Consider the following 23,644-nt stretch of genomic DNA (forward strand, 5'->3'; position numbering starts at 1 on the left):
TACTTTTGAAAGTTTCCAAGGATGGAGATGTCACAACTTCTCTAGGCAACCTGTTCCAATGTTTGACTACCTTCATAATCAGAAAGGTTCCTCCTAGCCTCCAGCCTAAATGTCCTTTGCTGCAGTGTGAAGCCATTGCTCCTAGTCCTTTCCCCGGAGTTTGTTAAAAGGACTCATTTTCTCTCCCTCTTCCCTTCAGCTCGCTTTTAAGGTCATGTCATAAATCTGAGTGTAAGAGAAGGCTGTAATATGACTTCGGGAGGGAAAGCCAAAACTTAATTCAGGTGGTTTCGTTAATTGTAAAAGCTTTGCATTGAGGATGGTACCGTGCTGCTATGTGTTTGTTGTTTTTTGTGCAGGGGGTTTCACAGCCTTTAAAATATGGTAAAAGCGGTTTCTTGGCATTTAGAATAAACTTCTGGCAGTTTTGGGCAGGGTGGAGGCGGGGACAGCAAGAGAAAAGGCAACCCCCAAAGTACTAATAGATGTCTGTTAGTCTTCACCATATTCATTTGTAAGGACTACCCTAGAGTTGACTTTGGCAAAGCTAGTTTAAAAAAGGGGAATTTGGAAAAATCTGATCTGAAAACTAATTGGCTGTTTTTTTTTCTTTTTCTTCATAGTGTTTGCTCTTTTAGCATATAGTTAAGAAAAGCACAATGGAGTTTTATGAGTCTACCTATTTTATCATCCTCATTCCTGCAGTGGTTATTACTGTCATCTTCCTCTTCTTCTGGCTTTTCATGAAAGAGACATTGTACGACGAAGTCCTTGCAAAACAGAAACGGGACCAAAAATTTGCACCTGCTAAGACTGATAAAAAGAAAACAGAGAAGAAAAAGAACAAGAAGAAGGAAGCTCAGAACGGGAACCTCCATGAGTCTGATTCTGAGAGTGCATCTCGGGACTTTAAGCTCTCAGATGCTCTGACTACTGATGAAGAACACCTCATTCCTCTTCCCTTGGCCTTGACTGAAACTTCAAGTGGCGTTCGAGAGCGGAAGAAGAAGGAGAAGAAACATAAGGCGGTGCAAGATGAGCATGTGCCTAAGGAGTTGGATGGATCCAAGCCTTCAGGCAAGAAAGTAGAACCAGTCCCTGTTACAAAACAGCCCACTCCACCATCTGAATCAGCAGGATCCAAGAAGAAACTTGGGCAGAAGAAGCAGAAAAATGGAATGGGTATCTCATGTTGCATATACTTCTGCACAGAATGCCAAAACTATCTCCTGCTTATTGCAAGGCCTGGAGTGTTTAGCTATTTAACACAACTGTTCTGCTAGATCTGTATTGGGCAAACCTGCACTGGTGACTTTTAAAGGCATTTTGCTTTTTCTTGGTGTCATCTGGCTTCACTGTCCCTCTCATCTCATTTTTCATTTATCCATTGTGGGGTGGGCAGGCAGGGGCGCAGCTTGGGACACATTTTAGTTAATTAAACAGGACACAGTAGAAAAGAGCTTCTCTCTTACTCTCTGATTTGATAACTTGCAAGATTGTTTCGCTTATCAGAAAAACTGCATCAAGCTATCCAAAATTGAGTCTGTAGGGGCTTAAAGGCTGCACTGTTCAGATGGGGCACGCAGACGGCTCTATATCATCTGACAGTTGATTTGGTTTAAATACTGGGATCCATATATAGATTGGTTGTTAGGCCACTTGCCATGTGGAAAACATTTGCATATGCCTATCTTGGACTTCTCATTGTCAAAGGCAGTCTGTACCAGTTTCTTTTCTAGTTTCAGCCATTGTAACTAACTGGAGTGGGTAATGGAGCATGGCTCCATCCTAGAAAAAATTAGGAATGCCAGTTAGTGTGGTAGGCTGCTTTGTCTGTTATCTAGTTGGTCAAAGCCCACATATTAAAAACAAGCATCTGAGTATGAATAAGTTCTTTAAAACTTTTAACTTCTTTAAAAGACCCCAAAACTAAGTATTTGCATGTCCTGGCCACAGTCTTCCTCTGTATATACAGATATAACCTCTTAACTGCAGAGAGGGTTAAAAAAAGGCAAACTTGCTGCCTGATGTGGCAGAATAAAAAAATGTGCTGCATTTGGGTGTGTGAGAGTTAAATCTTCTAAGAAATTCTGGGCATGATTTAAAAACATGGTGTATAAGCACTGTTTCAAGGGAAACTGCAACTAGATTGAATTTTTTTTTTCTTTTGTTTTTGGATTACAGAAACTAATGCTGTAAGAGTGTGGTGTCTAGTCCAGTTCTGATAATAAGATCCTATGGTAATGTGCTTTCCAAAAAAGAAAAACCAAGTACCCCCCCAAACTGTCTCTGTGAAAAGCAAATTTAAAAGAAATGCTTCCAAAATAGGGGGCATTTTATTTGCTGCTTCTCCCAATCCTGGTATTTTTAATTTATGGAGGACACAAATTATTGCTCAAAATAAGGAATTCTTTGGGTTAGAGTTCTGGTTTTTGTTTTTTTGTTTTTCTTGTCACAGCAAATCTTGATTGGATTCATTAAATCTAGTGAGTGACGGTTGCCTTTTTCCCCACTTAGTCTTCTTGGCTTCAGTGCTTTTCTGCTGCATATATAATTCCCTGAAAATGTTCAGGTTTACTGGCATTGTTTCTGCTGTTTGCTACAGTTCTTTATGGTCTTTAGCTGTATGTGTACATGCATGCATGCATGCATACATGTGTGCATGCATGCATACATGTGTACAGCGCAAAAAAGAAACCCTGTCTATTCTGTGTAAAACACAATCAAGACTATCCTTTGCTTGGGAATGACTTTACTGGCTATTGCAATTTCACTGTTTTTATACAGTACATATTAGTACATATAGAAGAGTATATTGTCTAATTTCTCTTTTAGATGACCAGGATGCAAAGAACGATTTATTTGTATCTCTTGCCAAAAAACAAGACCCAGCGGCGTTTCATCAGGAGATCAAACAAGAAAGTGCATCTGGAAAAAAAAAAGTTTCCGCAAAGAAACAAAAGGTTGATAATGGTGAGCAAATGCTATAGTTTATTTCTTACAAACACCTCTAATAGAATTTTATATATGTAGGATCAACTGGATTATTACATGCAGGTTTTCTTCCCTGAAGACAGTAGGATTTTTGGGAGCGTTTGCTTTTCTAATCCAGAAGTGGGATTTTCATATGATAAAGAACACTTAATTTAATTTTAAAAATCTCTTGACATGGGAGATCTAGCTTTAGACAGAAATTGCTACACAGATTTCAGTTACCTTTGACTGGCTAATCAGATATTCTGAGAATAAAAGGGCAAATGAACATAAAGCAAAATTTGAAGAGTAACGTTTAAAATTTTTACAAGAAACTAAGGTTGGTTTTACACAGGATGTAAGCTGGTGGTACTCATTCCTGCAAGATGACATTGAAGCTCAAGGTTTAGTGGGATTCAATTAAGAACTTTCCGTGGATGAGAACATCCACAGGTACGTTGAGGATAATACTTGAGGGATAATAAACCTTCTGCATTAATGTGTAAGCCGACAACCAGCTTGTCCAGGTCTGCTCACTTAGTTTCAATTACTGGAACATCCTTTATCCCGGGTTGTTTTGTTCCACTTGTATCCATTCACAAAGCTGTTGCAAATACTTGGGCTTTTAATTTTGGTGGTGTCATCTCTGTATCCCTTCACCTGTTCCTCCTGCCTCATTAAACAGAAGCTACTTGTCTTTCAAGCCATTTGAAGTCTTTTCTTCCTTACCTGTCATCTTCATCTCTATTAAGATACCAACTTCTGCTTTGAGCACCCTGCAATGCTAGCATGTGTCACCCACTTGTTAACTCTTTCGAATTAACCCCTTCATACTTTTCTCAAGCTGTCCCTTGCATTTGGGAATTTTCCCCATAAAACTTTTTAAAGCTGATTCATTCCTCTCCTTAAAATCTCTCCTTTGCTGTGATAACACATTGCTAGGCTGCAGCACCCTGAGACTCCTCCTTATTGTTTTCTTTTGAAGACTTGTTTGTTCATCTTGTTTCATCCTTGAATTGTAAGCTTTTGGGGGGCTTTGTCCACTTCCTTGGCTCGGTGTTCAGGAGAAACCCCGCATAAGGGAGGTCCTCGTCCACAAATAGGGCTCCTTGATGTTCCAGTACAATAAATTTTAAACAGACCCAGTCTCTGCCTACTTGTGGAGTTCCTTTAATGCAGGGGTGGGCAAAGTGGTGGATCCAGCCCATGGCCAAACTCCCTTTCCCAGCAGCCCCTGCCCATGTGAGTGGCAGGGGGCAGCAATGAATAACACTGCTGCCCGCATGGTCCTCAGAGTTGGCAGGCAATGAGGACCCTGCCTTCGCGAAGGCATGGGTCCTGCAAGTTTTCCTCTGTTTCTGGCATAGGTGGGGCTGGAGTGGGTGGAGAAGTGAGGCATGGCCTCCAAGGCAGGCACCAGCATGGCTGGGGGGGTGGCAGGCAGGGGCCTGTGGGTTGAAAATGAGAGGTACCAGCAGGGCTGGGAAGAGCCACGGGGCTGTAGATCGGGAGTGAGGGGCATGGGTAGGACTAGGGCCAGGGGGCTGTTGGTTGGGAGTGAGGGACAACGGCCTGGGCAGGGACAGGACCCTGGCATATCAGGGCTGCTTGGTGCTTCAAAGCAGCAGGGGGACAGGCACAGCTGAACCCCACGGTCTGGTGAGTGAAGGTGACAGGGGGAGCTCTGATTCTCCTCAATAAAAAACCAAAATTAAATGCCAAAATATATAGGTATTTAGAATTAATTTTATTGTAGTGATTGAGGCACTGGCTTCCAAATTGCTTTAAAATTGTAAACATATCAGTAAAACATTGCGTTTAACTGATACCTATTTATGCAGTGGTGTTTCATTTTAATCACGAAAAAACATGATTAAATTGAAATCATGATTTGGGGTTTTACATCAGAGAATTTGCTGTTTTTAAATGGAGAAAACCAGGATCCCTGATCCTGCTGCATTTTACACCTCCTCCAAATATAGGAAATTCTTAATTTTAAACTTCAGTAACACTGAGTGCTCCATGTTGGAAATGGCTGCAGCAGCCACAAGCCTCACAAAGGTTACATGCGACTCTTACTGAAGTGAAATGAAAGTCAGAATATATCTGTTCAGGAGCTAAAATGCAATCTTGGCAAATGTAAGTTTAATTAAGCTATTACTTCTGTATGCATTAAAGACACTTTTTAAGGCTACGTGAAAAAGCTTTGAGTTTTAACCAGTGCTGCATAATATCAGTAATTCTAGCAGTTCAGGTTTATCAAGTGGACCAAATCTATGTCTTTGCAGCCAGCTCTGTAGTATGTTTAAGGTTGTAAGGAACAAACTACTGTTAAAAAAGCTTTGACCTGTACTGTGGAACTCTAGTTACAGCTTTGGTGGATGAACCTCTTATTCAAGCAACTACTTATATTCCTTTGATGGATAACTCTGAGCTGAACCCTTTGGTGGAGAAAAGAGAAGTGGCTGATTTGGCGAAACAGGATATCAATGAGGGGCTCCAAAAAAGCAACACTAAGAAACTGAAAAATGAAACAGATAAAGGTAAGCTAACAAAAGCATGGACTGATCAGCTTTCATTAGGTGGAAATCTGAGCAAAAGGGACTAAAAGATAACCCACCTTAGTGACATTCTCTGAACACAGTAGGATTCTTCTTTTGAAAATCAGACACTGAGCCTCATAATCCGGGGGGGGACCCCAAATCCTTTTTTTTTTTTTTTCCCTTAAGGAGTGGGCCATGCTTTGGGATATCTTTGACTGCAGGGAGCTGCTTTTACACTTATCTCTCTTCTCATCCTTTTAAACAGTAAGAGGCAATTCCTTTATTGACTCAACTGCATGCTGAGGTCCTTTGTCCCCCACAAAGAAAGCTTAAGGGAGAACCTGCTCCCTTTCCTATTCCTGCTGTCCTTAACAGTCCAGTCATAAGGCCAACATGCCCTGGATATCTGTGTAGTTACTCTCTCCTACAGTGGCCCTTGATCTGTGGCTTGTGGGGAGGATGCTTGGGAAACCCTCAGGGATTGCTCATGGCCACAGGACATTTATAACATTCACAACTGAGAGTGATGGAGAGTATGGAAGTAGGATGTTGCTTGCAATGTGCTACTTGCTCGTTATAATTGCTCTGTATTGTTGAGATCTGGAACGTCTGTGGTAACTTTTAAAGCTGTGATTGTAGGAGTGCCTTAACTGGCTTTAATCTGCTAGCTGAGGAACAAGGAGCAGTGAGCCTGTGGTGACCAGGCCTACAAGGCTGCCCTGGAGCCCTGGGTACATCCTGTGCTGAAGTCTGTGCTGCCATGGCCTCATTGCTCCTATGGCTAGGCTCATGTGGATTAATTACTCTTCCAGTTACTACATAGACACATCATAAATGGCTTAATTTTGGAGACAGGCAGTCTGGGCAGGGGCCAGCAAAGCCCATGTTCTGATAGTTGCAGTTGGAAAAAGGTCACAAAACAAAGAGATCTCAGCAGCTTGGGCCCAGAGAAGGATTCCTGAATGCTGCTCTCCACCCCGTATATAAACCATCTGGTGATTTGCTCAGAGGATTTGGGGGTCCAAAGAGGTGGCCAGACCAGCTGTGCCCTAAAAAGTGACTTTCTAATGTGTGGGTGCCTGCAAAAAGAAGGATGTCTAGGAGTCCTAGGCTGAGTTGATGACTCTTTACCCCAGTTTCCTGATCAGATAATCATAGAAAATGAGGGTTGGAAGGGACCATCTAGTCCAACCCCCTGCTCAAAGCAGGACCATCCCCAGCTAGATCATCCCAGCTAAGGCTTTGTCTAGTTGGGTCTCAAAAACCTCCAAGGATGAAGACCCCACTATCTCTCTAGGTAACCTATTCCAGTGCTTCACTATCCTCCTCATTAGAGAGTTTTTCCTAATATCCAACCTAAACTTCCCTTGCTGCAACTTGAGACCATTGTTCCTTGTTCTGTCATTTCTCACCAGTGAGAACAGTCCAACTCCAGCCTCTTTTGAACCCCTCTCCAGGCTGAAGGATGCTATTAAATCCCCTCTTAGTCTTCTCTTCTCCAAACTAAATAAGCCCAGTTCCCTCAGCCTTCCTCATAAGTCATGTCCCCCAGCCCCTGAACCATTTTCGTTGCCCTCCACTGGACTCTCTACAACTTGTTTGCATTTTTTCTGTAGTGGGAGGCCCAAAACTGGACATAGGACTCCAAATGTGGCCTCACCAGTGCAGAATAGAGGGGAATAATTACTTCCCTCGATATTCAGGCTATGCACCTATTAATATAGCCTGGTATGCTGTTAGCCTTCTTGGCAACAGGCACTGTTGACTTATATTCATCTTACTGTCTACTGTAACCCCCAGGTCCTGTTCTGCAGAGCTGCTGCTTAGCCAGTTGGTCCCCAGCCTGGTACTGGTGCATGGGATTCTTCTGTCCTAAGTGCAGGACTTTGCACTTGTCCCTGTTGAACCTCATGAAATTTCTTTTTGGCTCAATCCTCCAGTTTGTCTAGGTTGCAGTCATCAACCAAGTCATTAGACAATGTGCTGTATGGCACATCAGTTTCTCTACTTGGTAAATCTTTCAGTATAAAACTGAAGGAGTCCCTGAATTTTATAGCATTGCTCAGCTTTCTTCTTTTAATTTGTGCTTCAGTTTCAGAAGGCTGTGTGATACCTGAGACTGAAAGCCTTTGTCACATCTATTCCTTGTTGTTTATTCGTCTGTAATCCTTTCCAAGCAGAAGTAATTCAGATCATCTGCACTTGTCCACCTAATTGTGAAACATTTTACTCTTTTAGTTGTAAGCTGCTGGGTGCAGGGACAAGGTTTTCCTGTGTTTGTGATGCAGCAAGCACACATTACTTTGAGCAAAGTTCTTCTCTTCTTGTAAAATCAAAACCTACTTGACTCCCGCCAGTCAGATTCGAGTTTTGCTCCATATTAACCCTGACCACAAGCCTTCCTCTCAAGCAGTAGCTAGACTGAGACCATTACTAATGGAGTTATCTGATGAATAGACCAGATTAGTCAGCTACAATTGCTGGATATCTTTCTCTGGCCTATTCTACCAAGGTTATTCTTTGGTTTGTTCCCTTGCTAGGTAATTTCTCTCAAGCACTGGTAAAAATTAATTTGGTTTCCCAACTATGCTTCATTTGGGCTACTAGTTTAGGAATGGTTTGGGGATTTGGGGGTTAGTTTGCAACCCTTTATCCATGTCAGATTTTAAACGCTCTGTGTTGGCAATGTGTCTGTATCTCTTACCGTTCTTCATGCTGCTTTCCTTGAGTTAATTAGCACCAGCTGGTTTTGAGTATTGTCTCTGTAAGTGTTTTTCTGCAGACTCTAGTATGAGACATGCTAGTAATTTGTGGTGATTTTTTAAAAATAAAAAATGAAGTTCACACTGTCAGCATATTGTATGTTTTCTGGGCATTCATATAACAAATAGTCTAACAGGATTGTACTTTACTGTTCTCTACCCATATCTAATCTGTTTCTAAACCTCATCAGTTCAGTTCTTGTCAATTCACACTTTGAAACTGTTTCAGCGCTGTTCTAAGTTTCCTCTGCCATGTGCAGAATCATGTGACTTGTTTGGGATCCTTAATTACTTCCATATAATTTATGCAACTGTATTGATTTCCCTTTACATTGGAAGAACAAATTAGCACCTCTCTCTTATAACATCCTCCTATAGTTATGTGCCGGCTTTTCCAGCCCCATGGCTAACCTTGGTTTGTTGCTGGTGACTTTTATTTGCACGTCATAAAATATATGTAGTTATAGAGACAATCGGGACTCGTAGTAGAGATTATATCTATTATTAGACCGACGAGATTTTTGCAAAAAATTTTTTTTGCAAAAATCTTGTTGGTTTAAAAAGATACCACCTCTACTAAGAGTCCTGATTGCCTGTTCCTCTAGACCAGTAGGGCTACAACCTGGATACCTGACACATGTCGTTATAGATATCTTTGAATAGAAGTATGGTCCTAGGAGCCAGCTGACCAGACTATTGCCAAATTTAGATTTTAATAGGTTTCATGGAATACTTCTGACTGTGCTGTTTGCTGTTTCATACACATTAGGAGGAGTGTCGGGTGTGTTGCATCTAATGTTACTTTGCGGCTGTGTAAACCACTGTGCACTGCTGCTGCGTAAATGGCATTCCCATTTTAATTATAGAAAATGCTGAAGTCAAATTCAAAGACTTTGTCTTGGCTATGAAGAGCATGATCTTTACCGAAGAGGAGGCCCTCTCTGTGGTGGAGCTGCTGAAGGAGAAGTCCCCTGTGGTACAGGATGTCTTGCAGAAGGTGAGTCGTCTTTATTGTTAATAAGGAGAGGTCAGCAGGGAAGCTGACAAAGTAACCAGACCAAAGTTGTGACCGGTCTGAATATGGTTCTGTCTGGAAACTTGTGTTCCACCTCCAGAAGGTATCTTTTTTTTTTCTCCCCAATCAGTCACTGCTTCCTTTGTCTGTGCAAGTCAACTGTTGGTTACCAGTACTGGCCTATGTACTGGTTAGATGGGCAGATCTTGGACTTTTGAGAGAAGGGTGTTGTGTAGAAATGAATTTTGACTGGCCTGAGAAAATGGTTTGATAAATTGTAGGAGGCAAGACCTACAAAGTGGAGCCACTGCTGCAATGGGATACATTTCTGTCTCTGATTATTTTTCTTTAGTGTTTTTTGGAGGGGATAAGGGGGAGGAGAAGAAAGGGGTTTGTGATGCTATGGGAGGATGCTAGCTGGATTTGAGCTGGGGTGGAAAATGACTTTTTACAAGACTTGAAGATGGGATTCTCTCTCTCGTGTCTTTTAGGGAGAGGGAGAATGCTGTGCTCCTTTCTGATCTGTAGATGTTGTGTTTTGAAATGGGGCCAAACTCATCTGCCTTAGCAGCTGCACCCCCTTGGCTCTAGTCTAGTGCAGCATTGCTGTAAGCCTTGAGGATCACTGATTTGTCCTGGGTCAGAAATGCAATGTAAAAATCAGTGCACATGGTACTGTCTAATCCCTCAATTACTGGGGACAATTTTTCATTAGTCAGCAGTGTATTCCTGGCTTGTTTTGAGGCACTGAAGCCTGTTGTTATACCCTTGGGGCCTGGCTTTTTGGCAGGCATGCCACAAATTAGCCCCGTGTCCCTCCCCAGATGCCACCCCCATACCCCTGTCCCTGCCCATTTAGTTGCTGTGCTGTCTCTTCCCTGTCCTGTGCTCTCTGCTTGATCTGCTGCTCTGCTTCCGGCCGCTGCATTGTTTGTCCCTTTCCTGGTCTGCCACATGCTGCACACACAGGGTTGTCTGTCATTTGTGGCACGTGTGCCTTAAGTTGACCATCCACGCCCTAGCTAATACAGCTGTTTTAGCTGCTGTAGAAAAGCAAGGTAATATCTTGAATCATGCTGAAGCAGTATTGTTCTTTTGCTGCCTTGTCATGCTGGTGGTTCCACAGGCTAACAATACATTGGCTCAAAAGTTTCCTTTTGTCGATTTTTCCCTTCTGACTTCTTTGAGTGTCAACTTCATTTTTTTCATTATAGCTTAAAAGACCAACTTGGTGCCATTCCTACTCTCACACTCGACATAATTTCCCATCAGTCCCCCAAGTAGTTCTGATAACACCTTAAAAAAAAAAAAAATCACCCTCCCCTCTCAGTTCTCTTTCATTTGCTTAATTGCTATGGCTTGCAGCTGTTAAAAAAACAAAACAAAAACCCCAGTGCTTTACTTTAAACTTGGTGCACTCGTGTGCCAAGCCCAGTGTATGTCCAGAAGAGGCATTGTTAGTTGGACCTGGCTCACCCAACATCTGGATAGATCGGGTGCTTTAGTGGGGCTTTTGCTGTTTTATGCAGTAGCTGATTGAATCAGTTCTAGATAAAAGCACTGCTGAAGCACCTGATTTATACAGATGCTGTGGAGCAGGTTCAAAGTAATGCGGTGCTGCTTTTGTTACAGTGTTTTTTGGGGGATTTTTTTTGGTTTGTTTTTGGTTTGTTTTTTTTTAATGCCTCCAGGCAGCCTAAGATTGACTAACTCTGATTTTTTTCCCCTCACCTCTGCCATGTTTTGTGGGGGTGGGTTGACCAGAACAGAATGGCTTGTAGATAGTATGAGCACAAAATGAATTGTACACTGGTAAGATTTTACTAATATTGTCTCTTTAATTTGGCATAATACCTAGTTTGCTTAGTGTATGTTTAATTTGAAGGAGCCATTCCAAATTTTAGTATTAACACTTGGCTTTGTATATAGTCCAACGAATGTTAAATTTGAGGGTGAAAATGTGAATAGTGTCAAATCAGTTGTGCTTGTGTGAGTGTAAGCATAACAGTGCAAGAATGTTATGTATTTATAGAAGAGTTTTTCCTTTTCACTTTACACTCTTCAGGTTTGCCCTGTGTAGCTTAATAGCTGTGGTCCTCGGACTTGCAGGAAAGCAGGAAATATTACATCCATCTGTTGATTGAACAAGTGAGGAAAATACTTGCTTGTGTTACTGAACTAGTATAAATAATTAGCCAGCTTTGGGAAAGTATTAATTTATTTTCTACCTTCCTTTCTGCTCTAAATGCAAAATGGCAATGGTTGTTAATGGGAAGCTTTCAAATAAAACCTGAATCACCAGTTATTGGACTAAATTTAGATCTTGCCAGGTACACATGCCTGCATGGTGCACTGCAGTGCTGTGCAGAGATACCCAAGCTAGCTTGGGTGCCAGAAGCAATATAGCTTGGTCTAATGGAATTTATTGTGAAGGCGTTTTGTAGCAGGCTGAGAACCACTTGAAGTTTATAGCCTTGCTAGTACAGGGCAACAAAACAACTGTACAGTAGTGGCTGTTGAATTTCTTACCGGTTTACTATGAGCCTTTTAAAACATCATAATCCAGGGTTTTTTTTAAATTTTGTGCAGAATCTGTCATTTTAATCTCTTTCCTGTAGGCTAGTAAAGGAGATTCAGCAGCAATGATGCATCAGCTGCAAGACAAGGACAAGATGCTAGCTGCTATGAAGGAAGAGACTGCTGTAGCCAGAGAACAGTGCAAGCAGCTAACCCAGGTACATACATCAAAAGGCATAAGTGGAGAAATGAAAGAATATGGACAAAATAATTCTTGTGGCACTCTGGTGATGTCATCAGTTGCAATTTTAATGAGATCTGTATGAGATGCACAGAGGTACGCATGTGTTAAGGCACCATCTTGCATTTAGCAATGTAGGCAGTGCACTGGCATTCTATTTTCTAATACGCTTTTGAGGTATAAATTCAGTATCTTGATTGATGGACCATAATTTTTAAATAAAGGGTTAAAAAATGTGATTCCAAAAAGCCCTCCCCTTAAACAACCTATGAGAGGCTGAGTGTCAAGTATATAAATTACAGTGTTAGACACTCATGGGTCATAGTTTTTTCTTTTGGTCCATTTTTGTACATTTCCAGGATTATACATTTTGAGGTGCTGTGATCAGGGAACTTGAGGGCTTTTTTTTACTGGAGGTGAGAATGCAGAAAGCTTAGATACTTGTCTGCTCAGCTCCCTGAGATCACATTCACTGTTTCAGTCTAGAACAGTTCAGCTGTCTGGAACACAGTTTTCATGTAATGGAGACGGTTTCACTTTTTTTTAGTAATGACTTTGGAGGAAAGCAATGTGCAATCTATCAGTTTTGCATATGGCAAGTAATAGAGGTGCACTGACAAATCGGTACCGATCCGATATCAGACCAATATAAAGAAAATTGTCTATATCGACCCAAGGGGGCCAATAAATGTCCGTGCTGCACACAGCTGCAGCCAGCGTGGAGCAGAGCTGGCAGTGTGGAGCGCTGGCTCCAGCTGGTAAGTTGGGAGGGGAAGGGGTGTGGGGGGGCAGATCAATGCCCCTGCGGTGAGGGAGGGGGCAGGCAGGTGTTCCCCGGGTGGGGCACAGGAGAGAGGGACAGCTCCCGCCACTGCTTGCACCCTGGGAGGGCGGGGGTCGGGGGGTGTGTGCTGGACTCAGAGAAAGCTCCAGTGGCACTGGAAGGAGGCTGCAGCCATCCCAAATTTCACCGCAGCTCTGCTCCCAGCCCCGTGCTGCCCCAGCTGAACACCCTGCCTCCACCCAAGCACCAGGAAAAGCCATGGCTGCACCAGCTGCTGGATAGTGGCGTGGGGCTGGGAGTGGAGCTGTGGCAAAGTTCGGAGTGGCTGCACCTTCCTCCCAGCAATGCTGGAGCCCGCTCCGAGCCCAGCCTCTGGCAAGATGACCCCTGTGCAGCGCTGGCTTCACCGTGCAGCTGCAGCCAACCCCATGCTGCGCAGATCTGGGAGCACATGCGCCCCCCTTCCTCCCCTCCTGGTGTGCAAGAAGTGGCAGGAGCTCCCCCCACCCCGTGAGCCGTGCCTCCGTCCCGTGCCCGGCCCACCCCAGCTAGGCAGCACCTACCCCTGCCCCCTCCCTCAATCAGTGGTTGACTTGCCCCCCACGCCCCTTCCTTTCCCCTTCCCCTTCCACCACAACAGACTTACCACCTGGAGGTAACTATATCAAATATCGGATTGATATTGGCCAATATGCCTCCTTAAAAATCGGCTATTGGTATCGGCCCCCTAAATCTCTATCTGTGCATCCCTAGCAAGCAACAGTGCAGGTGACTGGAACAAATGAAAGAAGAGGCTGCCAGGAGGGAAGATAAAGGCCTGAGATGACATGAATATGGACAAGGACTTTAATATGATGAATGGAATTTAGGCATGTGCAGGAGAAGTCAAGAAGCTCAGGAGTTGTGGTGGTGTTGGTGCTGGAGAAGGGGAAGCTAGCTGTTGAGGCATCCGGTGTAAGCTACAGCAGGGGCATTTATTTGTAAGGTTGCACAGAGGGTGGAGAGATTTGGAGTAGCTCCTGCACAGCTGAGGACTATAAATGTCTAGTAATAAACAAGGAAGGGGGCTACTGAGGATATTAGCTTGGCACAGTGCTGTAGCAATGAAGTTTGGCACCCGGGGCAAAGCCTGTAGTGGCAGCCCACCCTTACCCCACACAGATCCAGGGGGCACACGCCTCTCCCCCAGTGCTTACCTGGGAGTGCAAGCAGTGGTGGGAGCTGCCCTTCCTCCCTCCCCCTCCCCCCCCCCAAATGTGCCACTCACAGCTCCACCCCACACCCTGCCCCTTCACTTCGGCACCTGGCCCAGTCTCCCCACTTGGGCGCCTCCTTTGTTACGGCACTGGCTGGGCAGAATGAAAGGAAAGAGCAAGTGATTGAAAACATTAAAGGAGCAGTCAGAAAGGATGAAAAGGCTGCAGAAGAGCAAAGTTACTCAAATACAAGGGGGATTGAGAACCCAGCAGGGTAGAATGATAGTGACTGGTGGAGGATAAGAAGATTTAAGGTGACTGTCACCTTGGTTTAGAAAAAGGAGCTTGCACCCATTGCTGCTGTTGACACAAGACCAATCCCAGTACTCATCTGATAATGCTTTAAGCTGCATGCACTGCACTGTGACTCCCCGTTTATAATATTTTGCTTTATAAATAACACAGTGGTTATAGATTAACTTGCTGCTTGAGATTTAAAGCTGTAATATGTGATGTAATGCTGAAGGTATGTACTGAAGCCCCCTGGCTTGTGGGGGGTTATTGGCATTTGGCTGAACTTCATTTTCACATCCTCTTTCAGCTTATCTGTAATATACAACATATTTGATCAGAAATGCATTATAGGTTTCTAGCAATCCTATAGCTGAGCTCTCCTGTTTCACTTCAGAGCAAAATTATATTCTGCTCTTAGTTATACGTGTACCATTTAGTTAATTGTTGTGGGACTATGTGCATAGAATGGAGAGAAGAATTTGACCAAATGTAATAAAAGTATTGCTCTAGTTACTATGAAATAATAATAGTAATAATTAAAAAACTCTTGTTTTCATTATAAAGCCCAATTTAATTAAAATTTGAAATTGTGTTGCTGCTAAATCCTTACAAAAATATTGAAAAGGCGTTGATTGCTTGACTACTTCTATAGTGAAGAATGCTGATTTGTTCTAGTTTGAATAATTAATAATGTATAGCCTGCTGATCTTTAGGAGGTTGCAGGAAGGGGAAAATTACTTATACTTTTTTTTTTTCCTTCCAAAGGAGCTTGTTACGGAGAAGGAGAGAAACAATTTGGTTACAGCTAAGATGAGAGAGCGTATCAACACACTAGAAAAGGAACATGGTACTTTTCAGAGTAAAATGCATGTTGGCTATCAAGAAGCCCAGCAGTTCAAGATAAAGGTGCATTTTCACCAAAATTGTTCAGATTTGAGTCCAAGTGCAAATTGGCTAGTGCTTTAGTAGAGGGTGTAGCACTGGTTGGGTGATACAGAAATGTATCATATTCTAACCAGAATCTCTAGCAATTTGGGGGGGCAAATCTGATTAATGCTATATAGGGCTAAAGACAGGCAGTGAAAGCCTCCTGCTTCTTGGGATATGCCAAGTCTTTCCTTAATGGCTGCAACAACACTCCATCCCTCCTATTTCTGTTTGTCATTTCCCTCTTCTCCAAATGAGCAATGGTAGGCAGCTTGTCTACGGTCTGCTTACTCACTTTGACTCTTTTTGTTGTCTACTGCTGAAAGTTTAAGGTGCAAAGTATAGCTCCATTTGCCAGATTCAGAAAAATGACCCTTATAACTGTAACAGCGTTGTGAGCCGCTCACTGCTGAATGTCATACCAGATGCAAAGTGGTCTTTAAAACTGAATTTGTTACAGAATAGGGAGGTTAGGAGATGCATGTATTTATATAGTAAAATAGCACTGATGAGCAAAGCACTTGACTGAGAATTGCGAAGGCCTAACTCTACCATAGGATTGTTGTATCCAGACCCTCTGCTCTGTCCTCAATTTATATTATCACTGTGCAAGCTAAGAAAAGTTTTAGCTCCATCAAAATTGGAGGCAAAGTAAGTCACATTACAGTAGTATAAGCTTTTTAGGAGAAGTATGGTTGCATTTATACCAGTTGATTTAAAAATTCAGTTCTAGCAATTATTCTGTTTACCTAACACTGCCTCCCCCTCCACCAGAGCTACAGACATTTTAAGCCTAACCAATATATATATATATTTTAAGCTTATTCATTATTTCTCTTCAGAGAGCAGACCCTCTCAGGTTTGGGTGCAAAAAGAAAACTCTCCAGAGCTAGAGGCTGTTGCTATATTGGTATTAGTACTCAAGAGGTTCCTGAATCTGGGTGTGGCGGGGAAACTCTTTGGACACTGCGGTAGTAGAAATAGCTTCTGATGATCTGCACCTAGAAACAGAAACCAGAAGAGTGAATATAAATGCAACCTTTCTCCATTCCTGATGTTCCAGATCTGTGCCCCCCGCTTGGTATCCTTTGGGAATTAGACTGCAGGAAAGGGAATGCCAGTTTGGCTGGCAGTGACTGTCAGCACTTCTGGTTACCTGCAGGGATTTTTTGGTGGTCTCTGTTCTCCATGGGACTGTTAGAGTTGTGCATCATAGAAAAAATAACATGGCATCCATGTCAGTGCTGTTCTCCCATAGTTTCTGATCCTTTCCATCTCAGCTGCTGGACAAACACTTGAACACTTTTTTGTAAACAGAATCCTCATTGATGAATTAGTTATCTGATGTAACTAGGTCCTGGAAACAGTGTCAGCTGTCTCTAAAAGACTGATACTAATGGAGGAGGAAAGAGAATATTTAAGTTGTGTGCGTTGCAGGCTTTTGGATCAGCTAGTAGCTTGCAGCAGCCAGACCTCCTGTCATCTGATCCACGGAGTCCTCATTCTTAAATGCTGAATCATTCCTCCTGAGTTTCGTTTTAAATAATCAAGGCAACTGTGTCAGTTTGACTCTGTTCAGGCTGCAGTAAAATTTCACCTTTGCCTAAATAAGAGATCTGGCTCATAAACTAGCTTCCTTTGCATCTCAAATCGACTAGAATCTTGGAAATGAAGACTCAATTCAAGCCATTTTAACGTACTGGAGTCCATGCACCAGAGAGTCACACTCTATCTTCCTCCTGGCTTTAAACCTCTCTGCCTGCTTTCTGTTTTGAAATAATTTGTCGTGATGTTTGTACAAAATCCTACTGTAAAAGGGATTTAAAATGTCTTTGCATTAGGCAGTCACACAACCAAGAACACTTAGTTTTTCTATGAGAATGGTCCATGCATTCCAGTGGGTATGCTGGTATGCGAAACAAATGCTGTTCTTGGTTCAGCCTAGCGGATCTGAGTCAGTGGGGTCATGGGGCATGTGTTGCAAAATTTAGGAGCTCTCCAAATAAGCTTTCTTTCCCTAAGACTGTGGTAATATATATATTTTTTAATTACACTATAGCCATTCTTGACACTTTAAAAAAATTATTCTTTTGAACTATGGGGGGGAAAAATGTTATGATATTAATTGATTTCCTCCCCCAACCCCTTCCCCTTCTAGTTCCAGCAACTTCGTGAGCAGCTGGAGGCTGAGATAAGCCACCTGAAACAAGAAAATGGTATCCTGAGAGATGCTGTCAGTACTTCTACCAACCAAATGGAAAGCAAGTATGTCCTCAGCTCCCTGAAACTACCTGTTTGGATTTTTAAATGTGAGGCTTCCCCTGAAGAGTTGTTTTGGCCACCACACTTTCATTTTAAGCTGCTACTGAATGGTAAATTATACTGGCATTGGTCTCCAGAGTCAGGACTTTTATGTGGATGTGTACTGATGTTCTAGGAGTGCCTGCTCTGATACTTAGAGGACCAAGCACATGGCTCATGGTTTTCAGAAGCGATTAGTGAGTTTGCCTCAATTTGAGACCCTGTAAAGAGTCCTGTTTTTCTTTTTCTGAAGGATGGTTACTTAGGACTTTCTGAAAAGCCATTCCCTCAAGGTGTTTCAAATTGAAAACCCACATCACCTGGTTACTTTTGACAGTCTGGACCATAAATTCTTGGTCAGCTAAGAAAATGCCGTGGAAGTTAGCTGCAAACTGCTGTTGTGCTGCTTTGCCTGGTTCTCTATTGATGTCTGCCTGTAGGTTTTCACAGCCTGAAACGCCCTGTCTTCAGGTAGCCTGTGAATGGTTATTGCCCCTGAGATCCTAGGAATGCCTTTATCTGTAGTTTTTGTCATGCCAAATTACCTTGTTTTAGTAATCTGTCAGACTGTCGGAGAGGTTGTGAAATCTCCATCCTTAGAGGTTTTTAAAGACCCAGCTAGGTAGAGCCTTAGGGGATGGTCCTGCTTTGAGTGGGGGGGTTGGACTTGCATAACCTCCTGAGGTTTCTTCCAGCTCTAAGCTTCTACCTGTTCTGGGGACCTGGCATATAACCTGATGCAAAGTTAACAAGGATTTAAAGTTACAAAAGCAGAAACTTTGGGTGAAGGCTGTCACTTCCCTGAGCTTCCCTTCATATTTGGCAGTAGAGGAGTGTTGCTTACTAAACCTTGATCTCTGGTGCAAGCATCACCAGCAGATAATGAGAATGCTGAATGACCTGCCTGTCAAGTAGGAGGAAGTATAGAGGTGTTCAGTGTCTGACAGATGATATGCAGCTAAAGCACTGATCCTGTATGTTGGGAAGCTGAAATACTTCTGGACTTAAATCATCTTTTTACTGGGATATCATGCTGGGATAAATGATAACTATAAATAATAGGTGGCACAATGAGATATATCGGGAGGCTTTCTGAGAGGAGTGACCAGCAGAGTCATTCCATCTCCTAAGTTATGTCTGCCCAGCGGAGAAATGTTAATTCTATTGCAGTGCCACTCTATGGTCCAAATAAAGCTACAAGCAGGGCTCTGTTGTGCTACAGGTACCCAGGTCAGGATATATACAGCTTATGGCTCTAACAATTTACCCAGTTGTTTTCTATATGCATAATTTCCAAAGATGCTAACTGGGGTTACTGCTTTTTGAGATGCCAGTGTTGAACGTTGTCCCATTCCAGTGCTTTAGCAGTCAGACTTGTTGATATTTGAGTGCCTGCCAATATTGCACTGTTGCTTGTAACCTTGAGAGAGTGCATAAAAATTCTTATTTTTTAGGCAGTCTGCTGAGCTGAACAAACTGCGTCAGGAGTATGCCAGGCTTGTGAATGAACTGGGGGAAAAGAATAATAAATTGCAGCAAGAGGAACTCCAAAAGAAGAATGCTGAGCAAGCAGTTGCTCAGCTCAAGGTGATTTTCATTTTCTTCTGCCCCTCTGGTTTTGCCATGCCCTAAATTCTGCCTGTAGTTTTCTGAATGGGGGGAGAAATGCCTTCTGAGACTTCATAGTAAAGTAGCTGTAATGGCTGAGGGGAGGAAAAGTGAAAAACAAGATTTGTTTGGTAACAATACCTTGTATGGAGCCAATCTGGAAGGGTATGTTGTGTTTGTGGATAGCATATGGTTATGGCCCCACTAATATAGTTAATCCAGTAAAAGATGCTGCCAAACAAATCTTGCTTCTGAAACTTTGAGGAGTGAGAAATAGGACACTTAAATTTTCCTCAAATTAAATTAAAATTTTCCCTAAAACAGTGATAATAAGAGAGTAAATACAGGAGAGGGGTTTTAACTTCTTTTCTGTCCATTGCAAGCTTGGCTTTTGCTGCTTCCTGTCTAGGTGAAAATTCAAGCACTTGCATATTTTTTTTTCTGAACTACAATACTCATAGAGTAAAATACATTTATAGCAAAATATGTCCTTAACTTGCATTGTTGAACATTGCTGAAATAGTATTTGCAATCATTGAAAGCTCTGCCCTTGGCTGAATCATGTATTGGTTAAATGTCTTTTTGTTCCTCATATATAAATTGAAAAAAAATGCTGTATTTGTTAAATGGGTAAGATTCTGGCTCTGTTTTTACCTCTTGTTAATGACATAGTGAGATCTCCTTTCTTCCATGTACCTTCAGCTTTTCCTATTGAAAATTCTTCTGTGACGGTACAAACTCAAAACTTGTTTCCAAAAAATAATTTGGAAAGGAGATCTCTCTCATTAGCCATACCCAGGTGTATCTCTCGCTAGAGAGGTGCCTGTGGAGCTGGATCAAATTGTGGTTAATGTTAGTCTGTAAAAGATCCAGCCACTTCAGATTCTGAATAGCATTCCTAACCGTGCATGGGGAAGTGGTACCTTTTTAGCTGTAAAAATCTGTCTGCTAGCAGCCTGTAGTTTGGGTTGTCTGGACTTTGAGAAATTAGACCAGGTTTTCCTTTGGGGTGAGGCTTATTGGGATTAAATGGCTCCAATGTGGCATGGCTTTCAGTGGCAGTGTCAGGTTCTGCCATCCACTGGATAAGGTTTTAGAAAGGACACTAAAGAGTAGGGATGTGCTCTTAAACATATCCCAAAGGCTGAACACCAACCCTTGTTTTCCAACCCCAAACTTTAAAATCTAAGGTCCAACAACAGGAAGCCGAGAGAAGATGGGAGGAAATCCAAACCTTTCTCAGGAAAAGAACAGCAGAGCATGAAGCAGCACAACAAGGTGAGATAAAACTTTTATCTCCTGATACTAGGTATACTGTACTTCATCTTTCCCAAGTATACAAAGGGCATTCTTGATATATTGGACAGATAAGTTAGACTGTGTAGGAAAATGTAAAGGAAAGACTTCAGAAATACCCTTTCTTATACCTTAGGGAGATAGTATGTTTTAATGTGACAATGATAACAATGGCTGTTTTAAACACAAGGGGTAAATAAGTTATGCCTTTGCTGAAACAAAAGTCTTCTAATTAATTTTCCTTCTTCCCCCTCCCCAAATTATGCATTTCATCACAGTTTTTTTTTGTTTTTTTTTATGCCATAGATGTGCAGAATAAGCTTGTGGCCAAAGACAATGAAATCCAGAGCTTACACAGTAAGCTCACAGATACAATAGTGTCTAAACAGCAGCTGGAGCAAAGGATGCTGCAGTTAATGGAGGCTGAACAGAAGAGAGTCACTGCAGAGGAGTCTATGCAAATGCAGGTTCAGGTATCGCAGTAGCATGTGACTTTTTTTTTTCCCCCTCCTTCACATACAACAAAGCACGGTGATTTTTTAGTGCTGCTTTAACAGAGCTTTGGAGCTGAATACAAACATGAATATACTGCGTTCCAAACTATCATTTCACAACTCAGTGTGATATTTTGATGATATATTGGTTTCCATAAAGCTTGCTGCTGTACGAGTTGGAGAAGCAGGGAACATTTTTATGTTGCATGTTGTCATTCCCTGCCATTCTGTAGCTTCACCCGATACTATTCAGACTAGGTAATTTAGAAAAATATTGTTATTGAGCAGTGAGTCTCAGGTGTAAAATCCTGATGCCCAACTTTCTAAAAACTCCTTGTTAATCACTGCTCAGGGTCTCTTCACCAGTGGCAGATATAAACCTCCTTTCTTTGTCTGTCTTTCCCAAGGAGCTGTTGGAGCAGAAAGAGGCTTTGAAAACTCAGCTTCAAAAGTTTCATTCACAAATGGCAGCCCAGGTACACCCCCTTGTAAGACTTTTTTTTCAGGTTTGCAATCTTAAATGGGAAATGTTCTTTAAAAAGCCAGTTAACATGTGAAAACAGTACCTATAATATACAAAGTACACTTTAAGGAGTCTGAAGAATAGTATGACAAAATATATTGTAGCTATATAGCTCAGGAGTGTCACATTCATTTTGACACTGCTGACATTAGGGAGGCAAAAAATCAGTTCTGTACTATTTAGTTGGGAGGCGGGGAAACATGGCGTGTGGGGGGGTGATTGTCTTTCGGTGACTACTGGGATTAGGGGCTAGGAAAAACTGTATGAGAAGAGTCTATGGTACTTGACGCAGAGATATGAGAGCCTTCACAATTAGAGGTATGTGTAGGCTCTGCAGCAGCGTTCGCTCTAAGCTGTGTGGCCATGCAGGCGCGCCTGGTAGTGCAGCATGAGCACACCTGTGCGGCTGCGCACACCACACAGCTTAGAGGGAGCGCTGCTCTGCAGTGTGAATCCAGTCTGCCCTCAAATGGAATGCAGAACACTTTGGAAAAGGTCTTGACACTCCTTGCTTGGTGTATTGATAATGAGCAAGTCTGCTCTGTTGGGATGACTGTCAGGGAGCAGACTCAATGCAGTGCACCTCTTTGTCTTCAGACAACTGAGAAATCTTTTAGTTGGCTGTTCATGTGCCAGTATGGATAGATGTTAGCTAGAGGAAAACATCCTCTGCTCTCCTCATACCATTCATTCCTACATCACATCTATCAAACAAAGCTGTTCTTAATATAGAATAACAACACTGCAGAGTGCATTACATCTTGAAAGCGGCCTGCCAGTTGAATATCTCTTAGTGCACTATGTCTGTAAGACCCTTTACTATGAGGGGTGCTCGCTGCTTATTTCACATTTGTTTGACCCTGGTGAAAATCAGAGAGTTCTGCTTTCCACTGAAGGTGCCTTGGCTTCTGGGCCCAATGTAAGCAGGAACTTAATATGTGTTTACACTGTTTCATATTTCCTTTTGCCAGGAATTTTTTATGATTGACAGTGTCAGTTTATAATATCTTTAAATAAGTCCAGCAGATGCTGTTCCTGGCTCAGTGTAGACAAGGGTTTGGCTTTACTTTCAGCTATTTTTTTCCCTCCTTCTACAGACCTCTGCTTCAGTCCTGGCAGAAGAACTGCACAAAGTGTAAGGATTCATTTCCTCATGTGTTTATGAAGGTTGCTGGCTTTATTGCCTGCCCTGTATGTACACACTCTTCTTAAATGTGCGCTGGCTACATAGGAGAGAGACTCCTTAAGGAAATGCTGTTACATAGTGGTTTAAAAAAACCCCAAACCTGTATTGTGCGATTCTCTTAGAAGCTGTGAAACCTCTTCCTCCCGGATTTCCCCTCCCTGGACTACCCCACCCCTGACTTGGAGTGCGTTGTATGCTGCTCTGTTTGCTACTCAGAAGTGAATGCTTCTTTTCTTATTTGCCTTTGGTTGTGTGCAAGGAGCAGTGCAGTGTGCAGGAATGTGCGTGTCCATGAGAGTCAGTAGTTGGGCTGAGTCCTGGTGCTAGATCTGCCCCATTTTGGGGGAGGGGACAGAGTGGTTATAATGCCCATCTTTTAACTTTTTTGATGAGCCTAGAGCATGGGTCAGCAACCGATGGCCCGCAGGCTGGATGTAGCCCATAGAACCATTGTGTTTGGCCTTCAGATACGTGGCTTTAGCACAGGGGTGGGCAAAATGCGGCCCGGGGGCCGGATGTGGCCCACCAGGCCGTTCTATCTGGCTCACGAGGCCCCTAAAAAATTTAGAAAATTAATATTAATCTGCCCTGGGCTGCCTGTCTTGCAGCCCTCGATGGCTTGCCGAAACTCAGTAAGTGGCCCTCTGTCCAAAATAATTGCCCACCCCTGCTTTAGCAGGTGCCTTTCCCCACTTCCACCACAGGGACAAGTGGTAGCTGGTGGCTGGGTCCTAGTACCTGACTACCTGCCTCCCCTGTGGTGAATCATTCTGGCCTGTAGCCAGAAAGGGTTGATTTCCCCTGGCCTAGAGGATTAAAAATCCCAGTGGGAAGCCCTTGATGTCCAAAACCATGGTGTTAACAGGAATAACTTTAGCAGGCCAGAGCTTGGACTGCTATGCTCTTCCTTTTTATAATTATAGAGACCTTGGAGGTGAACTAGTCCAACCCCTTGCACAGATGGGGGATTTGCTGGCCTTAAAC

General features: G+C 42.7%; 1 protein-coding gene across 14 annotated transcripts in view; it reads left to right on the forward strand.

Moving 5' to 3' along the window:
* The window catches only part of KTN1 (kinectin 1), a 99,447-nt gene that overhangs the window by 32,531 nt on the left and 43,272 nt on the right, over positions 1–23,644 (forward strand). For 10 of the 14 annotated variants that reach the window (XM_059723336.1, XM_059723331.1, XM_059723338.1 and 7 more), the window contains 12 exons: positions 624–1,182; positions 2,836–2,973; positions 5,340–5,516; positions 9,145–9,275; positions 11,912–12,028; positions 15,091–15,231; positions 17,411–17,517; positions 19,008–19,140; positions 20,352–20,439; positions 20,764–20,930; positions 21,359–21,439; positions 22,572–22,609. In XM_059723336.1, coding sequence (XP_059579319.1) covers positions 660–1,182; positions 2,836–2,973; positions 5,340–5,516; positions 9,145–9,275; positions 11,912–12,028; positions 15,091–15,231; positions 17,411–17,517; positions 19,008–19,140; positions 20,352–20,439; positions 20,764–20,930; positions 21,359–21,439; positions 22,572–22,609 — 1,841 coding nt within the window. In that variant the 5' untranslated portion in view covers positions 624–659. The remainder of the gene's footprint in view (positions 1–623; positions 1,183–2,835; positions 2,974–5,339; positions 5,517–9,144; positions 9,276–11,911; positions 12,029–15,090; positions 15,232–17,410; positions 17,518–19,007; positions 19,141–20,351; positions 20,440–20,763; positions 20,931–21,358; positions 21,440–22,571; positions 22,610–23,644) is intronic. The other 4 variants (XM_059723335.1, XM_059723342.1, XM_059723343.1 and 1 more) reach the window with 1 other exon arrangement.

This window comes from Alligator mississippiensis, chromosome 2, assembly GCF_030867095.1.
Source record: "Alligator mississippiensis isolate rAllMis1 chromosome 2, rAllMis1, whole genome shotgun sequence".
In the NCBI taxonomy this organism is placed as follows: domain Eukaryota; kingdom Metazoa; phylum Chordata; order Crocodylia; family Alligatoridae; genus Alligator; species Alligator mississippiensis.